Below are 23,726 nucleotides of genomic sequence, written 5' to 3' on the forward strand. Positions count from 1 at the left end.
CACAAACACAGCCCTTCTGAGAGAGGACAAGGGGGGCTTTGCAGGTCAGTGGGAAGGAGAAGGAACACTGAAGTTGTGCTGCTGAGAAAACTGGTTAGGGACTGAATGTCTGGTCCCCACATTCCTAACCCAACCCCCTAACGGGCTGGGATTAGGAAGGGGGGGCAGTGGGACACGGTTAGGCTTAGATGATCTCATGAATCGCATTCGTGCCCTTACAAAGATCCCAAGAGACCTTGCTTCCTCTCTACGATGAGGAGTGGGCCACCTGCAACCTAGAAGTGGGCTCTCACCAGAACCTGGCCCTGCCGGCACCCCGATCCTGGACTCCCAGCCTCAGAACTGTGAGAAACCAGTGTCTGTTGTTTACAAGCCCCCAGTCCGTGCTATTCTGCTACAGCAGACCAGACAAAGACAACTGGCTAGCCACGTGGAAAAATACAAAATTAGATTCCTTTCTGCACCAAACCAAATGCCGTGCAGACTCAAGACCCAAACGTGAACCTCAGGTTTGGAAGAAAATGAAGAAAAGTGGTACCTCCATGTTCTCCTTCGAGGATTCAGGCCCCAGAAGGCACCAAAAGGGAAGGCCAGACATCAAGGCACCGCTAGTGGGTGAAGAGAAGCTCACCCACCTGGAGAGCTTTGCAGCACATCTGCTGACAAAGGTTCCCGCACAGGACACGTGAAGAACACACATAAATCAAACAAAAAGAATGCAAAAAAATGGCAAAAAAAAGTATAAACAGGCAATTTATACGACAAGACAGTCAACCACAATGGTAATCAAGAAAGTGCGGCTCAAAACCATGTCCATTAGGGGCGCCTGGGTGGCTCAATCAGTTAGGAGTCTGACTTTGGCTCAGGTCATCTCAGGGTCATGGGATCAGGCCACAGGTCAGGCTCTGCGCTCAGCAGGGATGCTGCTTGTCTCTCTCCCTCTGCGTCTCCCCTGCTTGTGTGCAAGGGCTCATTCTCTCTCTGTCTCTCTCTCTCTCTAATAAATAGATAAAATCTTTAAAAAAAAAAAAAAAAACCATATCCAGGAACACCCAGGTGGCTCAGGGCATGACCCCGGGGGTCCTGGGATCGAGTCCTGCATCGGGCTCCCCGCAGGGAGCTGCTTCTCCCTCTACCTGTGTCTCTGCCTCTCTCTGTGTCTCTCGTGAATAAATAAAATCTTTTAAAAAAAAGAAACATTTTCATCAGGTCACAACATGAAAACATGTGGCAACAGGGAATGTCGTAAGGATAGAGCAGCGGGAACAGCACGGTCCACTTGGGAGCAGCTCACTAGCACGGGCGCCGTGGAAACAATCCGGAGCTGCCCAGAAAAGCTGCAGACTCTGAGACCACCAGGGGTTCAACTAGACCCACCCGGGATCACAGGAGAAACGTCCCCAGACACTGCAGTACCTGCCGCAGAAAAGAGAAAAGGCAGGGAGGTGGGAGGAGATGGAGAGCCGACTGTCCACTGTCCGGAGAGGGACAACGGTGGCCTAGTCACACGGTGGCTGTCCCGAAGTGGCAGCGAGCAAGGCAGAGCCACAGCTCCTGGGAATCTGACAACAGCAAAGGTCACTTGGACCGTCCAGCAAGAAGCAGGCGGATGCATGCGGGGGCTGCGGCCCACACAGGGCCTCACGCTCACGAGGGAGCTGCCCGGAGCCTCGGGGTCAGGGATGGCATCCTGAGCACGCTGGACGCCGGAGTCCGGGTGGCGGGCGCCTCCGGGTCAGCTCAGGGCTCTGAGGCGCTGGCGGTCCGCGGCCCCGACGTGGGCCCCCACCAAGCCTGCGAGGTGGGGTCACGACACAGCCCCTCCTCCCCCCGTGAGGGTTAGGGGAGCGGTCGCCCTAAGCGCCAACGTCCCGGGTGCATGTTGGAAAACGCTTTATTTCTGAAACAAGGCCGCTTGGGGAGGCCTTTTATACTCTGGATGCTTTTCCGAGGGTCCTGTCACATGATAGCATTTTTCAAAGATTTGACTTATTTCAAGAAGTCTTGCCACGAAGGAGAGCAAGCATCAGAGTGATGAGTGACCTGGCAGGGGAGGGAGCCAGGCCTGCCTGTGGCAGGGGGCGCAGGGGTCACTGGCTGGGGCTCGCTGCTCGGCCACGCCGCGTGCTGGAGAGCGGCAGGAGGGCCAGCCCCCCTCCACAGAGCTGGGGGAGAAGCTTGGGGACACGGGAAAGTGGGACGTGGTCCTTCGGGGGCGGAGTCTCAGGCCGCAGGTGCCGCCGAGGCTGCCACCGCCGGGCAGGGCCTGGCGAGGCCCGATGGCCAGCCTCGAGGCCAGGCGAGGAGGAGGACAGAGGCAGGGAGGCCGCCGGGCCCGAGGAGCGCCTGCGGAGCTGCCCGGGAGGCCCTGAGCCGGAGGCCTGTCCTGCCGACCCTCCGCGGGCGCCGTCCCCGGGCCGCGTCCCCCACAGGGGCAGAGGGTGAGGGGCCGGGCGCCAGGGCCGTGCGCGGCGAGGACGTGACCGGTGGCAAGGACCACGGAGCCACGGGCCGGGCCCGGCCACTCGGGGAAGACGGGCTGCGGCCCCGCGAGGGCCGGGCAGCGCAGACACGGGTGGGCCCAGCCCTCAGGGACCGCGGGCGCCTGGCGTAGCTCCCACGTCGCGGAGCCCGGAGCGTGGGCGGGGAGCACGAGGACGAGCCCGTGGACAGACGGTGGGGAGGGCGGCCTGCGACGGGCCGAGCCCAGCCCCAGGGCCAGCCCTGCCCCACGGGCGCCGCGGCCCCGGACGGCGGCCTTCCCCGAAGTCTGAGGAAACCCAGCCCGTCTTTCCTAGTGTCAGGCTCACGGGATCAGAGTCCGAGCCGGCCGCGCCGGGGCCCCTCAGAAGGCGGGAGGCCCGTGGGCGGGGGGACGGTGGGGGGATGGCGGGGGGACGGCCAGGTGCTGCCAGGGTCCACAGTGCGCCGGGAGTCACCTCAGTGTGCAGGGCGGGGCCAAGGCGTCCCCAGGGCCTCAGGCCCGAGTGACCTTCCTAGAGGGCAGGGGCAGCGGATGCCAGAGGGGGCCCCCACAACCGCAGGAAGCTCGGGGCGTCCGGACTCGGGGGCTCGCGGAGCCAGCGGGGCGCAGCGGCAGGACGCGAGGCTGGGGAGGTCGCGGGGTCAGTCTGTCCGCAGAACGGCCGCGAGGAGCAGTGGGGCCTGCACCCCGTGCCAGCCCACAGAGCGGTGGCTGCCAACACCCCCAGGCGAGCAGCGGAAGCTTCCTCTCCACAGCCTGGCAGGAGTGAGTGCTTCGGTACGGGCGCTGGCACCCCGCATGCTGCCGAGGGGGACGGGGCCTCGCGCGCCCAGCTCCCAGACCGGAAGCCAGGCCTGCCTGCCGATGGACGCCCGCACCCCCCATCCCGGGCTCCGGTCGGAATCCGGCAGCAGCGCCTCTACTGCCCCGTGGGCCTCCCCAACGTGAACAGGCCCCAAGGCCTTCCGCACACACCAGAGGAGGATAAAGCTGCTTCAACACTCAAGACCAGACTAAACCAGGAGGAAGCAAAAACAAGCGAACAAGCAAAAAACCGTCCACGAGTAGACTCAGAATGTTTCGAGAAGGCAATACATCCCTGAAACAAGAACAGGATGCTGTGAAATGGGAACCGTTAGAGACGAGGAAGAAGGAGCTGTCAGACGTGGAAACACAAGTGCTGAAATACACGATCCCAAAAGGAACTCGAAAATGAAGCCCCAAGTCGCCCGGAAAATAGGACACAACACAGGAGAGAAAGAAACAAGAACAAGGCAAGACGACCAATGCAGCAAGTCTGGGAAGGAAACAGAAAAGCAAAAGGGGGGGACGTCGCTCATAAGCAGGTGGACGCAGCAGGTCGTGATGCTGGTGCCTCGTGCTCAGAGGGGAGTGTTCATGGGGACGGGGAGCCGCCGGGACACCCTGCAGCCGGCACGAGGACAGAGCAGACACAACCACAGCAAGGGCTCGTCACCCTTCTCAGGAAGTCACACAAGACAGGAGCCAAGGAAGGAGCAGCTCCGGGGTTCAACACACAGAGTCCCCAGGCAGGGGATGGGGGAGCGGCGGGCAGGCGGGAGGGAGGTGGGCTCGACAAGTCACCAGGAAGGACGGGACTCGGCAGAAAAGAGAGTATGGTTGAGAGCCGGGGAAATGGAAGGCTACTGAGGAATGTCCTGCCTGAGTGTCCTCCTCCCGTCTGGACCCGGCGACCGCACCCCTGCTCACCCCGCACCTGCCGGGCACCGGGGACCCACGGCCATGCTGTGGCCCCGGCCTCAGAGGCAGGTGAAGAACGGGGACCAGATGACACAGAGCAGCTGAGTCCCCCCGCTGCCCCAGCCCCACAACGGCCCCCAGAAGCCGGGTCCCCATGACCCACAGGCCTCGGGCACCGATGCCCTGCCCTGCCCTTCACCATCCTGGCCGAGCTGATGGCAGCTGGGGAAGGAAACTGAGCTCTACTTGCAGGGCCGAGACAGGAGAGCGGGGACGGGACTCCTGACACCCCTGAAGGCACTCCTGGGAACCACCAGCCCCACTCTGAGGGCGGACCCAAGGGAGGGGGGTCGCAGGAGCAGCTGGGCCGCCCCCTTCCCTTCCCTAGCGCTGCATTCCAGGAGCCGCATAGGAGGCCCAGAGCGAGGGGGCATCTGCCTCGGAACCGCTGGGCCCTAACCGGGAGACAGGAAGACACGGCCTGATCCTGCCAGCGTGGCTGCTTCTCCGCCCCGCGGGAAATGGTCCACGGGAAACGGCCCACTTGCACCACAGCAACTGGCTCAACAAGAAAATAGCATTTACTGGGCACCTACGGTGTGTGCGGCCCTGTGTTGACTAGGGTGGGTGAGGATGAGGATCGGGGTGGGGGTCTGAAGGGGCAGGTAGGGGCGGTGGGTGGGGCGGTGAGGGTAGAGGATTGGGTAGGGGAGATGGAAGAGTGAGGGTGAGGAAGTGGGGGTGGGGGGATGTGGGGTAGAGGAGTAAGGTAGGGAGCAGCTGCGAGGTGGGGGGGAGTAGGTCAGGGCTGGAGGGGTGACGAGGTGAGGAGTGGGGATGGGGGTAGAGGCGTGGGGGGCAGGATGAGGATAGGTAGAGGGGTGGGGTGAGGGAGAGAAGTTGGGGAGGAGTAGGGTGTAGGTAGGTGGGGTAGAGGGGGGGCAAGTTGGGGGTGGCTGAGGATGGGTAGAGGGGTGGGGTGGGGGAGAGAGGCTGGGGAGGAGTAGGGTGCAGGTAGGTGGGGTGGGGGGACAGGTTGGGGGTGGCTGAGGATGGGTAGAGGGGTAGGGTGGGGGAGAGAGGCTGGGGAGGAGTAGGGTGCAGGTAGGTGGGGTGGGGGCAGTTTGGGGGTGGCTGAGGATGGGCAGAGGGGTAGGGTGGGGGAGAGAGGCTAGGGAGGAGTAGGGTGCAGGTAGGTGGGGTGGGGGGCAGGTTGGAGGTGGCTGAGGATGGGCAGAGGGGTAGGGTGGGGGAGAGAGGCTGGGGAGGAGTAGGGTGCAGGTAGGTGGGGTGGGGGGCAGGTTGGGGGTGGCTGAGGATGGGTAGAGGGGTGGGTGGGGGAGTGAGGTGGGGTAAGGAGCAGGGTGGGGGTGGGTGGTGCCAGAGAGGTGGGCAGAAAGCACGAAGGGTACCCCTCTCTGGGGTCTAGGGAGCCTTCGCCTCCAGGGCTGAGATGCGGGGCACCACCTGCTGGCTGGGGTCTTGCGGGCGCCCCAGGAGGCCTCCCAAGTCTGCACCCGGTAATGTTCACTTCCTTCCCCGACCCACCACCTACAGTGGGGGCTTGCAGCAGGCTTCAAGGTGGTGGCGTCTGAGGGGGTCCCGGGACCGCCTGTGGAGGTTGGGCGGAATGTTCCAGAGAGTGAGGGCTGCGTGTGTGTGTGTGTGTGTGTGTGTGTGAGAGGCAGTACGTGAGTGTGTGAGTACGTGAAGCCACGAGGGTATGTGGGGAGGGCTGTGGGGGGGAGATTCTACGAGTGTGGGGGTGTGAGGCTGCTTGTGGAACAGTGCGAACGTGTGAGAGGGTGAGGCTGGGTGTGCGTGTGAGTGGGTGTGAGTGCACACGTGTGAATGCGCAGACGAGCGTGTGAGCCTGGGAGTGTAAGCGTGTACGGGTGCGCGTGTGACCGTGTAGGAGGCGGGAGGCCTGGCAGGGGGTTGGGGTGTCCTGGCTAGTCCCCCCCTGCCCCGGGAGCCCAAGACCTAGCAGCGGGCGCTTCCCCCCTCGGCTTCTGGCTTCTGGGGGAGGGTGGGCGGGGCCTGCAGGCCGGGATTAGGGGATTAAGTCCCGGGTGCAGGTCAATCCCCATCCACCCCAGGGAGGCCTCCGGCTCCTGAGGGGCTCACGTTCCGGAAGCAGGGGGGAAGCTGGCCGGGGGTGGGGGCATGGCCACAGAGGCCCCCGGAAGGGCTGCGGAGGGGCCGGGGGCTTCGGGGGAGGCTGGGGCTCAGTAGGGCCTGCACCCCTCGGGCGCCCCACACGGAGTCCGAGGCCTGGGGCTGGGGCGCCCAGAGCCGGGCCCCTCACGGTCCAGGCGGGACGGATCACTCGCCTACACGCCCGCCCCTTGCCCTGCCCGCTGCCCCGGCCCTGCTGTGGGGGGCCCCTCGGCTCACGGGCAGACCCGCGCTGGGCACCCCAGCCAAGCTGCAGGGGCGGGGCGGGGCGGGTGTGGTCCAGCCCCAAGCGAGCATCTGAGCCCTGAGATGCTCGCCCGGTGGGGTGACCGCGGGTGGGGCCCAGTCCTCTGGGAGCCCTCGGGACTGGGCAGGGGGGCAGCCAGGCGCTGAGCGCCCCCGCCCGCCCCCTCCGCCGAGGGGTGGCTGCTCCGTGCGCCCCCCGCTCTTAGAGGTATGGGGTCTGTGGCGAGAAGGGCGGCGTCCTGATTCCCAAGGGCCAGGGCGTGGATCCCGAAGCTGGTGGGCCCCCAGCCCCCAACCGGGGCGCCAGGACCCTCCGAGCACCCCCTCTCCCGGCCACGCCCAGCTCTCCCGCCCGGCCTGTGCACGCTGGGCCGCCTCCCCGGCCCCCCAAAGCCACGCCGCCCCCATCTCTGTCCCCCAGCCCCGTCCCCCTCCCATCTCACCCCCACGGGACCCACGGAGGCCTCCCTTGCTCTGCTTCACGGGACTCGGCGGCCGGGTCCGCGGAGGCCGCCCCGGGGAGCCCCGGAGGGGGACAGGCAGGGGGAGGGTGGCTCTGCCCTCGGGGCTGCCCGCGCAGGGCGGTGTGCGGGCGTCCAGCGGGCCCTCCCTCCGCACCCGCCGAGGCTCGGGCTGGGGGGCCGCCGCCTGCAGGGGGCCTGGCGCGGGGCGGGCCGGGCTGCGCCCCGCGGCGCCCTCTGCGGACCCGCCCGCCCCGCCCCCCTCCGCGTCCGCCGCAGCCCCGCCCGCGGAGCATCCCTCGCCCGGCCGCGGCCGCCGCACCTGCTGCGCACCTGTCCCGCGGGGCCGCGCGGCCAACCACACCTGCAAGATGGCCGCCGCAGGTGCACCCCGGCCCGCGGACCCCGCCGGCGGGCGGCTGGAGCGGTGCCGCGCGGGGCTGTGCGCGCCGTCCCGGCGGCCTCGGGCGCGACCTCGGGCGGCGGCCTCGCACCCGCAGCGCAGCCCCGGCCCGGCCTCCAGCCTGCAGCGCCGCCCGTCGGGGAAGGTCCGGGCTGTGCGGCCGCGGGCGCGCCTCGGGCCCGCGCCCGGCAGGCCCCATGACTTGGCATTCCCCGCGCGCCCTCCCCGCGCCCTCCCCGCCCCTCCCCGCCCCTCCCCGCCCCCGCCCCGCGGACCCGCCGCCGCCCTCGGGGGGACCCGCGAGCCGCAGCCTCCAGGGCGAGGCGGGGTCTCCGCGCCGCCGCGGGCCGCACCTGCTACGGGCGCTGGCTGCGTAGACGCGGGCCCGGCCGCCGACAGCCCGCCCTGAGCCCGCGCACGGGGACGCGGGGAGACGCCGCAGGGCCGTCCCCGCGGTGCGCACCCCGCCGGCCTCGCGCCGCAGCCCCCGCGCGCCCCGCCCGCGCCGCCCGGGCCCAGCACCGCCCTCCCCCCGCGCCCTAGCCCGCCCCCCCGCCCCCGGGAAGGACCGCGTCGGCGCGGCAGCCAGGCAGGGGGCTCCGGAGAGGCCCCCGGCGGCGACCCTGGGAGCCGGCGCCGCAGCGACGCGGCCCTTCCCGGGGACCCGCGGGGCCGGGGGCGCAGGGGACACCCCTGAATTTGCCCCATTGTTCTCCTCGGGGACGGGGGAGGAACGAGGGAGGAAACGGGGAGGAAGCGAGGAGGAAACGGGGGAAGGGGCCGCGCGCGCGGCGCCCGCACCTCGGCGGCGACAAGGACGCGCTCCGGCCGGGAGCTCCGCACCGGGGCCGCCGCGGAGCCGCTGCAGGTGCGGGCGCGGGCGCGGGGGCCGGTGCGGGCGCGGGGGCGGGCGCGGGCGCGGCGCGGCCCGGGCGGCCCTTACCTCTCCGGCGTCACTGGCGGCGGCCCCGCATGGGCACTGGCCGGGGCGCGGGTCCCCGAGCGCGGAGCTGCGGCGGCGGCGGCTCCGGGGCTCGCTGGGCGCTGTGACGGCGGCACCGCGTGACGGGCTGCGCGCCCCCGGCCCGGCCCGCCCCGCGCCCCTCCCGCCGCGCTGGTTGGCTGCAAGCGGCGCCCGAGCCCCAGCCGCCAGCTGGTTCGTCGCGCGGGGAGAGGGACGGGCGCGCGGCCGCCTCGGGGACGGGGAGGGGGCGGGGGGCCGGGGCTGAGCCGTGACATCACCGCCGACGCCGCGGCCGGCGAGCCGGGGCGCCGGGGCCGGGGAGCTGACCTCGGCGCGCACGCGGGCCCGTCCACGCGCAGCCCCGCGCGCCCTGGGGGGCCCGGACCCCCGCCCACCCGCGCCCGCGGGGATCCCGCGCCGGCCTCCCCCGACCCCTCTGGCGGGGCCCCCCACCTGCCCCCCGCCCCCCGCACACAAGCCCCGGGAGGCCCGCGGCACAAGCGCCCGGGCGCGGGGGACAAAGCCCGCGGGCTCCCGCAGCGGGGGGGCGGGGGCCCCCGATCTGGGTGTAACAGGTGAATTTTCAACGGCGCGCGGAGAGTCTGGGTCCGAGCGCTAGAGGGACCGGAGCATCCCCAGCTCCTCCCGCAGGGATGATGCAACCCGCGCGGCCTCCGCCTCTGCTCCCGGCATGCCCTGGGCGGAGACCCCCCCGCGCCCCCGGCGGCCCCGGGTCCTGCCCGCCCGCAGCCTGGTCCCCGGAGACACGCTGCCCCCGGCCCGCGCGGGCAAACCCGCCTTCTCGGCCTCCGCAGAGGCTGTCCGGGCCCCCGGGCCGACTGGCATCTCCATTGCCAGGGAGCTCCGTCCGCCCCGGGGGACGTCGAGGAAGCCCCCGGCCGGCTCACCCACCCGAACTGCGGTGGGTGCGGTGACGTCATGCCACCGAGAAAGCGGGGCGCCCAGGTCCGGTTCCAGCCCAGCCCCTGTCCTCTGCGCGTCCGCGGCTCCGCCTCCCCCAGCGCCCAGCAGGTGCCGGGCGCTGCCCCTGGGGCCTTATTTAGTCACTGGCCTAATCCTCACACGACGAGGAGGGAGGGGGCTTCACCTCCATGTGCAGCATCCCTGGGGCATGTGCCCCCAAGGCGACAAGGACGCAGACACACATGCACCCTGCGCAGGACACACCCTCCCACCCTTGTCCCCCAAGCCCTCCCACCCCCACCCCCACCCCCACCCCCGGCCCCGCCGGACAATTTCCCTTTTTCTATTTCCTGCAACCACCTGCGTAAAAGAGAAATTATTGCTTTTCCAAACTTTGGGTAGAAACAATAAAACTAAGGAGGGGGGGGCTTCATCATTTCCATTTTCATCGTATTTATTGATCTAGTCGAGTTCTCTAGTTCTTGAGCCAAATTTTACATGTTTCTAGGAATCCATGTCATCCAGCTTTCAAAATCACCAGCGTGTATTCATTTCTTTATCAATCGCGTCTCTAGTTATTGCTCCTTTTTATTCCGTACTTTATTTGCATTTTTCTCTGTTTTAATGTTTTTTAGATATTTCCAAAGGACCAACTTTTAGTTTTGTTCGTCGTCTCATCTTTCCCTCTATTTCCCTTATCCCTGCACTTGTCTATTATTTCTTTCCTTCCTGATTCTTGGAATCTGATATGCTGCTCCGCTTTGAGCTAAGTGCTTAGGCTCATTTATTTTTGAACTATTTAATTTTCTGGTGGATATATTTAAACTGCAAAATTCCCTCTCCAGCACTGCCTTACTGGGCCTCACAAATTGGGACAGAGGATGTTTTCATTATCATTCAGATCTAAATATTTCTTATCGTCCCTGATGATCTCCTTTTAACCTCATAGGTTACAAACCCCTGCCTTACTTCGTAACGTTATTTACTCTCCAATAGTGTTTCCTGCTTGCTTGCTTGCCTGCTTCAGTATTTTTCTTTATTATCAATTTTTGTTACCACTTTCCAGTTTAATTGCATTATTGTCTGAGAACAAAGTCTGTGTCGAGTCAGGATCCTGGCAGGAAGTGGATGGCACACTCCAACCGGGTAATTTGAGGAGTGTTTGATAAAGAGGCTGTTTACAAACGTGTAGGTAGGAGCGGGGAAAACCACAGGACCGAGGGACACTGCGCTGACATTGTCGCCTGATGCAGGGAGGTGGGGGGGAGAGGGAGCGGCTGCGGGTAGGGGCAGAGGCCTCAGGGAGGATGCAGCCAGCCCCAGCACCCACCGGAGGGATCAGACCTCACGCTCCCGCCTCACTGGATCTGGGAGTGCTCCCTCTGGCTGGGCCCAAGAGGCAGCTGGGTGGAGGGGCACCCACTGACAGGTCCATTTAGGGTGCTCTCTTCACACATGGGGTAAAGGGGACCTGGAAGCACAAACCCAACATAGCAGCCCAGAGGGCAGGGAATTCGCCTCAGAAATTTATTAAGGCTTCTTTAGGTCCTAACACATGGTCTCTATCTGTGAATACTCCACATGCGCTCAAAGAGGTTGCATTTCTCTGCTTGACGGGTATAGAGTTCTGTGTACATTTAATAGTTCAAGATTATTAATTACGTTGATCCGGATTTGGAGATTTCTGCTAGGCTTTTGTCCGCTTGAGCTATTAAATTATTATTTTTAAAATTAAAATCTCCTGTTACAATTGTTGAAATCTGGCAGATGCTGCATGACGGGCATTAAGGCAAATTCTTAGGTATTCAATAATTCTGATGGGTGTGCATTATCATTCCGTGGCCCATTTCACCAGTATGCATGGGATGTCCTCTCTCCTTGTTTTTGTTTTTGTTTTTGTTTTTTGGGTTTTTTTTGTATTAAATCTGAGAGTCACATATTAAGATGTCAATCCAGTTTTCTTTAGTTCATATTTGCCTGGTATGTCTTTTGCCAACTTTTTATTCTAAACTTTCCGTATCTTTTTTTAAGTGTTTCTCTTTTAAGCTACCCATTGTTAGAATTTTTAAATCTAATCAGTTTGTACCTCTTTTTTGTTTTTTAAGATTTTATTTATTTATTCATGAGAAACAGAGAGACAGAGAGGCAGAGACACAAGCAGGCTCCATGCAGGGAGCCCGATCTGGGACTCGATCCCGGGTCTCTAGGATCAGGCCCTGGGCCGAAGGCAGGTGCTCAACTGCTGAGCCACCCAGGCTGCCCGGTTTCTTCCTTTTAATTGGAATTTAATCCACTTACATTTATAGTAATTACTGTTAAATTGAGACTGAGTTTTTCCATCGTATTCAAAATTTTATTTACTGTATTTACTTTTTTCTATTTCGCACTGAGTATAGTGAATCTTCTTCTGCTGGTTTATCCTCATTCATATTTTTATTCTTATGGCGATTGCCTTGAATTTAATACTGTTTTCACGTAACCTATGTACCCTCTGTAATTATGCATCCTCCCTAACATTCGAGTTCTCCAGCCTGGCCACGTATTCTTTACTCCCAGGCACTGATGTTGTCTAGGATTATAGTTCTGAGTTATTGTGGATATACTTTTTCTTTTCTTTGGTCCTTGTTTTTGTTTAAAATTATTAATACTCATTCCAAGGACCTTGATCATCCTTGTTTTCCATGCTTCTTGAAGCTGCGCCTGCATTTCTGTTGTTTATGAAATACAAAGAATTTTTAATGTGGATTTTGGGGTGAAAAACATTCTGAGCTCTCTTAGATTCCTGAGATTACTTTTACTATATTTTCCACTTGGCTGGATATAAAATCCTAGATGCAATGTTTGTTTCTTTCAATTTTTTAAAAAAACACTTACTTCACGGTCTTGTATGCTGTTGAGAACTCCCATGTCCACTGGGATCTCGTTCCATGTTCTTTCTTTAAAGATGCTTCTAGAACTTTCTAAAGGGGTGAATTTTCCTGTGAGCCTTACATTCTGAGGTTGTTTATTTTTTTTCATTTTGGAAAATTAACCTCCATTGCTTTTCAAATATTTTCTCCTCTCAGTCTTAAGATTTTTCTGACTTTGGGATGCCTAGCAGCTGCACGCTGGTCCTTCTGTCCTCTGCGACCCTTTCTGGTTGTGTACTCCCTGACTCCCCATTCCCATGATGAGGTGGAATTCAGCCCCTCCCCCCAGCAAGGAGACTGGGCCAACAACCAGATCCTTCACGTTGTAGCCCTGCACCTGCACCCTATTTTCTTCCAACCCACACTCTGATTCTTGTGGGCTTCGCTCTCCATCGGCTGTGCGACTCCCGGCAAGTTCATTCACTCCCTATGTCTGTCGCAGGTCCTCAGGTGAGATAAGAGCAGTACGGACCTCACAGGTGACATGCGGAGAGCAGGGCTGGGCACGCGCTGAGCCCTGTGTGGACCATGTGCCACATGGAGGAACCACAAGAGGACTCCCGTGACAACGAGCGATATGCACAGTCACCTCCGTTCCATGCAGAAGTAATGACAAATGAGAGAAAGAAAGGTAAAGATATTGGAAAGGAGGAAACAAAATGAGCATTGTTTGCGGATAAGGTCATTGTCTACCTAGGAAACCTGGGGGATGAGTGAAGAGCCACAGGAAGCAGTGGGTTAGGGGTGTGCAGGAAGCACCATCACTGAGAGGACAGCAGTTTCTGTAAAGCAGAGGGAACAGTTGGAGCCTATAATGCAGGAGTCTGAGCACAATAGCACTAAGAAACATAAACACCCAGAAACAATAAGAAATGTGCAAATTTCTCATGTGTAAGGAAATTCTATAGAAAAACTAAAAATCCGCTGAAAAAAGGTAAGTTAATACAAAGGCGATATTGTAAAAAGTACAGTTTTTACTAAATTAAAAGTATACATTTGATGTAGTCTTAATTAAAATAGCAGTAAAAGTTCACATGGAAAAACAAACATGCGGGGATCCTTGGGCGACTCAGTGGTTGAGCGCCTGCCCTCAGCCCAGGGCGTGATCCCAGGGTCCCGGGATCGAGTCCCACGTTGGGCTCCCTGCATGAGCCTGCTTCTCCCTCTGCCTGTGTCTCTGCCTCTCTCTCTCTCTGTCTCTTGTGAATAAATAAATAAAATCTTAAAAAAAAAGAAAAGAAAAACAAACATGTAAGACTAATCAGGAAATTTGTTTAAAAGGAGACGAATGGGGAGGTCTGCCCTATTAGATGTTAAAACATGTTATGAAATTCTAAAATTCTAAGTCTTAAAAGAAATAGATCCAATGTTTATGGTATCATTTCAAATAATTTGGGGAAAATACATGACTTCGTAACTGGCATAGGCCACCATGGGAGATCCATAGAGTTGGCTATCACTGGACACATTATCAAGAGAAATTTCTGTTGGAGTTAACATTTAATTGTAAAAAACAAATTAAAAAAAAAGTAAGAAAGAAACTTTAGGAAAGTAAAATGAAGTGTGATTGGACATAGTATCTTGGGGTGGAGAAATCAGGACACGCAGCCTGAAAGCACCAAAGAAGCCCAATAGGCCATATGAAAACCAAACATCTTTGTGGCCTCAACATTATAAATGAAATTGAAAGACTCCATGCTAACACATATTTCAGAACATATGAAGATGAAGGGAATTTCCTAAAACTAAAAAAGCCTTTGTGAACTAATAGCAAAAAATACAAGTGACCACCAGAGAAGTGGCCAGATACTATGTAGGGACAATTTACAGAAGGACAATGGGGTCAATAAGCAAAGGTCATCACAGTTAAAAGAATGCAGAGTGAAATAGTGAGGGTTGTTTTTTTTGTTTGTTTGTTTTTTGACTTATCAGATTGTCAAAAATGTGAGTGTGTGGTGATATCCAGTGAGACGGGGCTGGGGGAAAGGATGTGGCAATGGCCAGGACAAGAAGCACTCCTTTTCTGCAGGGCGGTTTGTCAAAATGTTTCCACATTTAAAGTGCTTCTATCGTTTGTTTTTGTTTGTTTGTTTAAAGACTTATTTATTCATGAGACACAGAGAGAGAGAGAGAGAGAGGCAGAGACACAGGCAGAGGGAGAAGCAGGGTCCATGCCGGGAGCCCAACGTGGGACTCGATCCCAGGACCCCAGGATCACGGGATCACGGCCTGAGCTGAAGGCAGGTGTTAAACCGCTGAGCCACCTGGGGATCCCCGCTTCTATTGTCTTTAATGCGGGGCCCAAGTTCACCCCCTGAGACCAAGAGTTGCGTGCTCTACCAACTGAGGCAGCCACGTGCCCCCAGAGTGCTCCCCTCCTTGATCCAGGAAGCCCACTGGCTACCCGTTTGCTTGTGGTTTCTACACACAAAACTTTGGCCCAAAACCTGGAGATCATCCAGGTGTTCCCCCATGAGCACTGGTTGGATGAACTGGGGGTATATACGGGAGAGATTTCCCTTTTCTTTTTAAGGTTTTATTTACTTATTTGACAGAGAGAGCACAAGTAAGCAAAGCGGCAGGCAGAGGGAGAAGGAGAAGCAGGCTCCCAGCTGAGCTGAGAGCCAGGTTCGGGACTCATCCCAGGACCCCGGATCGTGACCTGAGCTGAAGGCAGACGCTTCACTGACTGAGCCACCCAGGCGTCCCCAGGGGGGCATTTTTCTGAAGCTGCTAAAATCAATGAGTCTCAAAAGTTATGTGCTGATGTGCAAAGATCACCAGATTGTTTGTTAAATTATTTAAAAGAGGCACAGAAGAGTGTGCATAATAGCTACCCCTGCCTTTGTTTTCCTGAAAGGAAGCACAGAATAAATGGACACCATGTTTGCCAAGACTGGGGATGCCTTCACTATTAAAAAAAATACATATATAGTCTTTCTTTATGTACAGTTTGAATTTTCTAATCCTATATAGGTATATGTTTTTGTTTCAATGGCTCTAAGAGCAGAAATTAAGACCCATTTTCATTTTTATGCTTTCTTTTTGTACCATTCTGAATTTACAACATGGTAAATACTACATTAAAAATTTAAAAATTTTGGGCAGCCCAGGTGGCTCAGTGGTTTAACGCCTCCTTGGGCCCGGGCTGTGATCCTGGAGACCTGGGATTGAGTCCCACGTCGGGCTCCCTGCATGGAGCCTGCTTATCCCTCTGCCTGTGTCTCTGCCTCTCTCTATGTGTCTCTCATGAATAAATAAATAAAATCTTTGAAAAAACTGTTTTAATAAAAATTTAAAAATTTTAAATCCTATCAGAGCTGTAGACTTTTGTACGGCTAAAGAATCTGGGAAGAGCCCCCTCCCCCCCAGCTACTCCAAATGTTAGGTTAAGTCATGAAATTGCCAACGTTCAACTATTTTTGACCTACAAAAAATGGTAATTTCAAATGGTTTAACTTAATAAAAATAAATTGTGGAAAAATATATCACAAAATTCAAAATCCACAAAATCAAGCTTGCAAACAAAAAAGATACACCAGCTAAGTGCCACCAGCCAGGAGGAAATTCAAAACGGTGGTGTTGGCTGCAGCCAAGTCAAGCCACTTGGGATGAGCAGGGATTGTGATGTCTGGACAGCAGTTTGGCAGGTGCAGAGGGGACCTGGAGAATAAAGTGGAGAAGGAGGTTCCGGTCAGTTGGGAGAGCTCTGGGAGCACCAGGATGACACCTGCCGTGTCCCCGGGTCTGAGCAGAGATGGAAAAAAGAAAGCAAGCCACAAGGCTCCCGGCTGGGGTTCGGGAGGGAGGTCTAGGTGAGGTCAGCATACAGCAGAAAAGCCCAGGAGGGGCGGTGGGGTCCCGGGGGGAGGCGGGAAGCCAGGGGGAAGCCTGTGGCCTGTGCTTGGGAAAGACGCGTGAAATTCCGGGAGGAGGGATGGACATTGAAACAGTATTTGAATAAATATTGGCTTAGAATTTTCCAGAACTAAAAAAAAAAAAAAGAATATTCCAGAACTGCAGATAGAAACGCTCAGTGAGAAATCAACATGATCCCCAATAGGAAAAATAAAACCAAACTCGCAGAACACCAGAGAATAATAATAATAGTAATAATAATAAAAAATAGGCAAAGGGACAGGACAGGTTTCCTGAAAAGAAGTGACAACCGGGCAGTGCTGGGGCAGCTGCCACCGCCCACATGGGAGCCCCGGGCTCGGGGGTGGCGTCTGGGGGGAAGGCGCAGGTCGGGAGATGCTGCAGGCCTCGAACCCCGGGCCCGCGCCCCCAGACCCCCCGCGGTCCGCCGCCAGCCCGGGGCGGGGACACAAGCCCCGCCCCCTGAAGCCCCGCCCCCGTTGCCCCGGCAACCCCCGCCGCGAGGCCGCTCCGCGCGCCGCGGGGGGACGCGGCTGCCATGGCAACGCGGGGCGTGGCCTCCGAGGCGGCGCAGCGGCGGACCCGTGTGCGCATGCCCGGGCCGCTGGGCTGGGCTGCGCTGGGCGGGGCTCCCGGGCGCGGGGGCGCGGGAGGGAAACTGAGGCCAGGCTGGGAAAGAGGCCTTGCTCCGAGGCAGCGCGGGAGCCCGCCGGCCCGGCAGGACCCTTCCCCGCCCAGCTTCGCTCGCTGGCTCCTGCGGGTCCGGCCCGGGGTGGCCTCAGATTCCCCGACCTGCACCTGCGGCCCGTGGCCCCGGGCTCCCCTGCCCCCTGGGCCTCGGCTGTTCCCTCCGGGCGCCTGCCCAGCCGCGCCCCTGCCGGCCTTGCCCACTCTGCCGGCCGCACCTTCTCCTGAGCTCCTGTAGCCTTTCCTTACAGCCCAGGGCGCCCGCCCTCCCTCCAAAGCCCTCCAAAGCCCTCCAAAGCCCTAGGACGCCGCCTCCTCCGTGCAGCCTTCCTGCCTTCACCACCGGATGGAACACTGGGGCCTGACTTCTCATCTGTCCCATCCCCTACGAGTCTCAGGTCCTCGTGTTTAAAGTGGGGACAATGCCCTCGTTTGCGTTTGGGGACAAGCGACACGGAGCCAACAGCAGCGAGCAGCAGGCTGTCTGGGCGCAGGCCCCCCAGGCTGGCAGGCCGGCCGCGTGCAGCGCATTCGGGAACCTGGGCCACCCTGTGGGCGGAGATGCGGTGGTGACTGAGCAGCAGCCGCTGGCCTGGGTGCAGTGGAAGGAGGCCCACGAGGGCCGGCCCTGGCCCAGCGTGTGCAGTGACCACAGACCGAGTCCTGGGGCCTGGGACTGTCCACCCGGGGGACGGGCGGGCAGCCGAGGCTGGCGTGTGGGAACACAGCGGGGCGGCAGGCGCAGAGCTCGGGCCCGCACCAGGAACCCAGGCGCTCCCAGCCCCTGCATCAGGGTGCAGCATTCGCACGCTGCTTACTTTTAAATATCTGAGCTCGGTTCGCTCATGCTCCCTTGCACAGGGAAGCACAATTATCAACCCCATTTTGCCCACGAGGAAACCGAGGTGAGGAGACTTGCAAATGCCCCGGGGGTCCAGGGTCCCAGTCGGCCCCTTGGCTGAAACTCTCTCCAGGATTCCAGGAACTTCTCAGGGGCCAGAGCCACGGCCGTGAGGCAGCCCCTGGGGGAGGGTGGGAAGCAGGTTCTGGCGCCCAGTCCAGGCTTTACTGCGTGGAAGCTCTGGTTAGCAGCACCCAGCCCCCCCACCCACCCCCGGAGGGCCCGAGGCCTGGGATGAGGCCCAGGGATCTGTATTTGTAAGGACACGCCTGCGCCGTAGCAATGCCTAGTCCCGCTTCGCTGCTGAATCACCCAGGAGGTAGGACCGACGTCGCATGCCACCTGATGAAGGATCGATGTGACCTCAGGACAGAGGCATCACCGGGTCTCAGGCGCGGGAACCTGGAACCGCGGGTGGGACAGAGCAGGGTGCGGTGGGGAAGTGGCAAGGCCCCAACGAAATTGGGCCTCTGAGCTTCTGGCCGGGGGGCCCAGCGGGGATCTGCACTGCGTGTGGACGGCTCTGCTGGCTCTGCCCGCCCGCCAGGTGCTGACTCAGTGTCTGGCTGGCAGCCGCTGGCAGCTGGGAGGCTGGGCTGCGGCCAGAGCCCATGTGGGGGGCCGTGTCCACCGAGCAGCGGCTCCCGGGGGCTCTCTCTGGGACCGGACCAGAAGGAAGTCGCTGGGTCCTTCAAGGTCAACCAGAGTCCCCTCCGGACCCCCCGCTCCATGGTTTTCCCTCCTCTGTGCATTCACAGCCACCCCACAAGTTCTGAGCTGGGTCTGGGTGTGGGAAGGGCTGTCCCTCTCTGTATCCTTGGGGTGCTGTTTGTTAGGGTCGCTCCCACTGCCCACCCTAAGCCGGGTTAGGATGGGCAGGAGCAGACTGAGCGTTCATCCGCAGTAACAGCGGGATGGAGTCTGCTGTCCGCCTGCACATGAGTCTGGGGGAACGGGCTGGGGACTAGAGGCGGCCTGGGGGTTCCACGTGCGGAGGATGTGCAGCAGGTGGCTAGACGCTGCCCAGGGCTGACACCTGAAGACAAGTGCTTCCTCAAGGACTTACGGTGAAGGCGGGCGCGGGGGGCGTAGACATCCCCCCTCTAGCAGGGCCCGGGGTCTGCAGGGTGGACTCCCTGAGGGCCTGGCCCCTCTTCCCTGGTCAGCCTCTGACCTCTCTGGGTTGTGGGCTGGTTCCCACCCATGGGAGGGTCCAGCGGGAGATCGGAAGGTGGGAGGAGAGGGCAGGGTGCAGGTGCAGGTGCAGGTGGGTTTCCCTGGCGCCCCCCTTCAGAGCACCCCTCGTGGATTGCCATGGCTGCGGACGGCTTTGGTCGCTCCATGGAGGACTCCAGGCTCCAGTATGGCCCCCACCCTACAGCCTCCAGGACCACGAGCATCCTTGAGCAGCTGAGGGTTCGCCCTCCAACCGTGGCCCTTGGCCCTGCCCACCTGAAGTGGATGCGCGGCGTGGGCTCTGTGCTACCCACCTTGGTGTGCCAGCGAGGTTCCTGGGGGGACCTCCCATACGTGCCGGACCCTCACCAAAGCCCGGGAACATTGACATAATCGTTATCAGGCCTTGAGCCCTACCCCCCCAATATCAGTAAATTATTCAAAAAAGAAATCCCACAGATCATCTTCGGAGTCCAAGGTAACAGAAAGCAGAGCGTCGCCCCAAGGACAAAATGCTCAGCACCTTGGAAATTAAAAATGTATTTGGTTAAAGGAGGAAGTAAAGGTGAAGCCGCACTCTAGTTGGAGATGAAGGAGACGGTCTCTATCACCACAGTAGGGAAAATGGGGTCACAGCAAACGCTCTACTGAGAGAGAACGCCCCAACATAAATCCATCACTTACAGTTTAAGAAATAAGGCAGGGGGTGGGGGGGTATCTGCCTTCAGCTCAGGTCGTGATCTCGGGGTCCTGGGATCCAGTCCCGCGTCGGGCTCGCTGCTCAGCGGGGAGTCTGTGCTCTCACCCTCTGTGCTCTCCCTCTCTCAGATAAATAAATAAAAATCTTTTTTAAAAAATGATAAGCAAAAAAAAAAAAACAAATAAAAATAAAAATAAAAAAAATAAAAAAAATGATAAGCACAATTTAGACTTAGAAGAAAAAAAGGATTTGTTATTTGAAGACGAGAAGATAGAGCTACAGAAACAAATACTTTGAATATTTATATAAAATGTGACAATCTAAGAAAAGTGGGTAATTTTCCAAGAGAATGTTAATCACCAAGATTTTCTCACCCGGTGCTCCCGGACTGCATGTTACTGTCCTCCCGAAATCTGAATCCCCAAGCAGGACGGTGTTAGGAAGCAGGGCTCTGGGCCAGTGACCAGGTGGTGAGGGTGGAAAATTTTTCTGGAGCACGAAGAATCCAGAAGCTGTGAAGGACAAGCCCAGCAGAGGTGCCACGTCAAAACCTGGAACTCAGGGGATCCCCGGGTGGCTCAGGGGTTTAGTGCCTGACATTGGCCCGGGGCGTGACCCTGGGGTCCCGGGATCAAGTCCCACATCGGGCTCCCTGAAGGGAGCCTGCTTCTCCCTCTGCCTGTGTCCCTGCCTCTCTCTGTGTCTCCCGTGAATGAATGAATGAATGAATGAATGAATGAATGAATGAATATCGTATAAAAAAATCTGGAACTTGAATGTGACAACATCAACCAGCAGCAGAGTTAAAGGTCAAAAAGCAAAAAAAAAGGGATCCCCGGGTGGCTCAGCAGTTGAGCATCTGCCTCTGGCTCAGGGTGTGACCCTGGGGTCCTGGAATCGAGTCCCGCATCGGGCTCCCTGCAGGGAGCCTGCTTCTCCCTCTGCCTGTGTCCCTGCCTCTCTGTGTCTCTCATGAATAAATAAATAACATCTTAAAAAAAAAAAAACCAGCAGGAGGAAGCATTTCTGACGTTGCTGAAAGATCAGGGACCCGCATCCACAGCATCGCAGTATCCGCCTGTGCTCAGCCGACGCGACCGCGTGTCTGGCCGTTTATTGGAGAGAAGGCCCGAGCTTTGAGAGGTTTTGGAAAATAAATAACTAAATCTTGAAAACCGCCAGAGAAGGAGGAGGCCGTAAACGGCACCGTGAGGGCTCTGAGCGCCGAGGGCGGCCACGCCCGAGTCAGGGGGCTGCCTCCTGGGGTGGCAACACAGCTAGCCCCGGCCGGTGGCTTCAGACGCAGACATCGGGGGGCGGCAGGGTCCCTCCAGAGGCCCCGGGGGGCCCTTGCCTCTCGGGTCTGGAACTACACCAGCTGCTGGCCGCCCGCCTCCGTCGTGAAGGCCCCCGCGAGGCGACAGGGCCACAGCGTCGTCTGCCCCTCCTCCGTGTGCGTCTGCTTCCCCGGGGCCTCCCTCCCACGAGGAGCCGTGACCCTCAGTGGCCTTGACCCGGCCACGCCTGCGAACACTTGCCTCCGCCGGCGTAGCCCTCAGCACCTGGGACAGAGGCGGGTGCGCGGAAGCCTGTGTGACTTCGCAGACACCCCAGCCACCCTCGCCGTGAACCCTGAGAACTCACGGTGCTGTGGTTGGTGGCCGTCGGGGGCGGCCCAGGCCATAGGGCTCCACACGCTCCTCGGAGCCTGAGGAAGCTTCCCGCGCTCCCGAGGACCCCGAGTGGCCACGGGTACCCCGCTGCAACCCCTATCTGCCCAGACCAGCCGAGCTGATTGTCCCCTGAGCCCTGACTGCCGTGATCCCCGGGGGGGGGGGGGGGGGCAGCCCTGGGGGGGGCCGAGCTCATGACTGCATTTAGGACCCCCTGGGGAGCTCTGAGAAACCCCCGGCCCGGGCCTCCTAGGAGGGCCTTGAATCCCAACGGCGATGGAGGCGCCTGTCCCCCCCAGGGTGATTTCTGTGTGCGCCAGCCCCCCTCCCCCACCCCCACCCCCCACCCCCCCTCCGCGTCCTGCTCAGGCGGCTGCGTTTGCACAGGGGTCTGGCTTCTATTCCGCTCAGGTGTGAACAAACCTCCTGCCCGTTTCCTACCCCGCGGGTGTATGGGCTCATACAGAGTGATCGGCCCCAGCCCGGGAAAGGCGGCACGCGGAGGGCAGGAGGTGACACCGCAAGACTGCAGCTGGCGGCGGAAGTGGCTGCGATTAAATCTTTTCTTAGATCTTGGCAGAAGAGGGACTGACCTTGGAGGAAGGAGTTTGGGGATCAGTTTCTCTCTCATTGGTTATTCGAGAGGATGCGTGAGGGAGCCAGGAGGCCAGCGCAAGTGCCGGGGACGCGGACGGGGACGGGGACGGGGCCAAACTTCACCAGGAGCCGGAGGGAGGTGACCGCCCTGAGCCTCGGTTTCCCCAGGGACTCAGGCCTCCTGGGGGCCCTGCAGGCACCCTGCCCCGGGTGCAAGGGCTGGGGGGACGCGGGGCCTCCCGGGCCCTGAGGGAGCAAGGCCCTCGGCCAGGTCAGCCCAGAAGGGGACCCTAGCGACCTCGGGGTCTGAGCCACATTCTGGGAACAAGGAGAAAAAGAGGTGGGACCCAGAACGCACCCAGGAGTGACAGGGCAGCGCTGAGCGTGAGCCACAAGCCGCAGCAGGCCCCACCTGCCCCAGGGGTGGCTCTGCCTGGCTCAGCCCCCCCACCCCCCGCGTCGGTCGCCCAGGACCTGCCCACCCCCTGGGCGATCCCAGCTGGGGCCGGGCAGCCCACCTACCTCAGGGAGGCCGGAAGCTTTCTTCCTCTGCGCGCCCCCCTGGGGCCAAGGGCAGGGCACACAGTGGCCCAGTGGCCCCGTAGGTGGGTCCAGGCGGGTGACCCGCTCCGTGCCTCAGTTCCCTCATCTGTAAACAGAGAGTAACAGCAGACTGTCCTCCAGGGGAGTCAGAGACCGGCTCAGTTAAGGGCTGTGAAGGACGGGGACGGGGCACACCGAGGGCCCGCTCGCTATCCCGGGCTCTAGAATGCCCAGGACCCCACTTCCCACCTGGGCTTTTGGTCTCTGCCCTGTGCCCTCGTGCCCCATCCCCTCCGCCCAGAGGCACAGGGACAGGAAGTCGGGGTCAGGGTTGCAGGAGAGAGAGATTCAGGGAGCAGAGGCCGGCCAGGTGGCCGGGGCAGGGGGCCACCCGCTAAGGCCAGTGGAGAGCTGGCCTCCGTCCTGCAGCTGCCCCTCACTCGGGGGCCCTGGGTAGTCGCCTCTCCCCGTGGGGCTCCCTTCCCCGCTTTGGGCCAGAAGACCCGGGACCCTTTATGCAGCACATGCCCTGGTTCAAATGACATCAACAGCCGTTCCATTCACCTGTCCAGGGCTCCCCTCCTGCCCTCTACGACGCGGAGGGAAAGAAGGGGTGACCGGCCGTCACGACAACCGCCTCCGCTCAGCATCACGCACGGAGGCGCAGCCTGACCTGCACGCCCAGTGCCCCGCGGCAGGAAGCACCCGGCCCCACCTGCTCCAGGTTCTGGGGCGAAACGTATAAAAGACAAAAACAGAACTGGGAGGGCAGGAAGGCGGCCCGTGTGGGCTGGAGCTTCGGGCCGTGGGGACAGAGGAATACACGTGGGGAAGCCCACGGAGGGCGCACGCTGAGCCCTGGCGGTACAGCCTTCACGGGCCAAGGCCTAGGTTCTTTTTTTTCCCTTTTTAATTTTATTTATTTATTTAAGAGAGAGAGAGAGAAAGTGAGCACGTGAGCAGGGGGAAAAGCAGAGGGAGAAGCAGGCTCCCTGCAGGGACCCCGACGTGGGACTCGATCCCGGGACCCCGGGGTCGGGCAGTAACACGGGGGGCGCCACGGCCTCGCAGGAACCCCAGCCCGGACAAGCCCTCTTCGAAGAGACGGTTTGGACACCTTGGGCCTGACAGTTTGGACATCTTGGGCAAATCTGTCTCCGGACGGGATACGGGACGCGACGGAGGGGGTGTCGGTTTTGTGAAAGACGACAGTGGCCCCGGGGCTCCGGGAGAAAACATCCGTCTGTTGAGACGCACCCGGGAAGGTCGGGCTGAAGC

The 23,726-nt window shown here is 59.9% G+C and overlaps 1 protein-coding gene and 1 long non-coding RNA gene across 2 annotated transcripts; one reads left to right on the forward strand and one right to left on the reverse strand.

The window, feature by feature from the left end:
- Nucleotides 1-2,026: 2,026 nt before the first annotated feature.
- On the reverse strand, nucleotides 2,027-16,765 carry LOC102152258 (collagen alpha-1(I) chain-like). The gene is made up of 8 exons (XM_038573038.1): nucleotides 16,462-16,765; nucleotides 9,085-9,376; nucleotides 8,439-9,021; nucleotides 7,771-8,357; nucleotides 7,115-7,667; nucleotides 6,335-6,487; nucleotides 3,187-3,447; nucleotides 2,027-2,770 (listed from the first exon to the last, which is right to left on the reverse strand). Exons 1-8 carry the CDS (start codon nucleotides 16,763-16,765, stop codon nucleotides 2,027-2,029), a joined length of 3,477 nt encoding a protein of 1,158 aa, XP_038428966.1.
- Nucleotides 16,766-16,786: 21 nt separating this feature from the next.
- LOC119865876 lies at nucleotides 16,787-19,543 on the forward strand. The gene is made up of 3 exons (XR_005378297.1): nucleotides 16,787-17,763; nucleotides 18,022-18,826; nucleotides 19,141-19,543. It is a non-coding gene; the product is annotated as an uncharacterized LOC119865876 (long non-coding RNA).
- The last annotated feature ends 4,183 nt before the right edge of the window (nucleotides 19,544-23,726 follow it).

Source organism: Canis lupus, chromosome 25, assembly GCF_011100685.1.
Source record: "Canis lupus familiaris isolate Mischka breed German Shepherd chromosome 25, alternate assembly UU_Cfam_GSD_1.0, whole genome shotgun sequence".
Taxonomy (NCBI): Eukaryota; Metazoa; Chordata; class Mammalia; order Carnivora; family Canidae; genus Canis; species Canis lupus.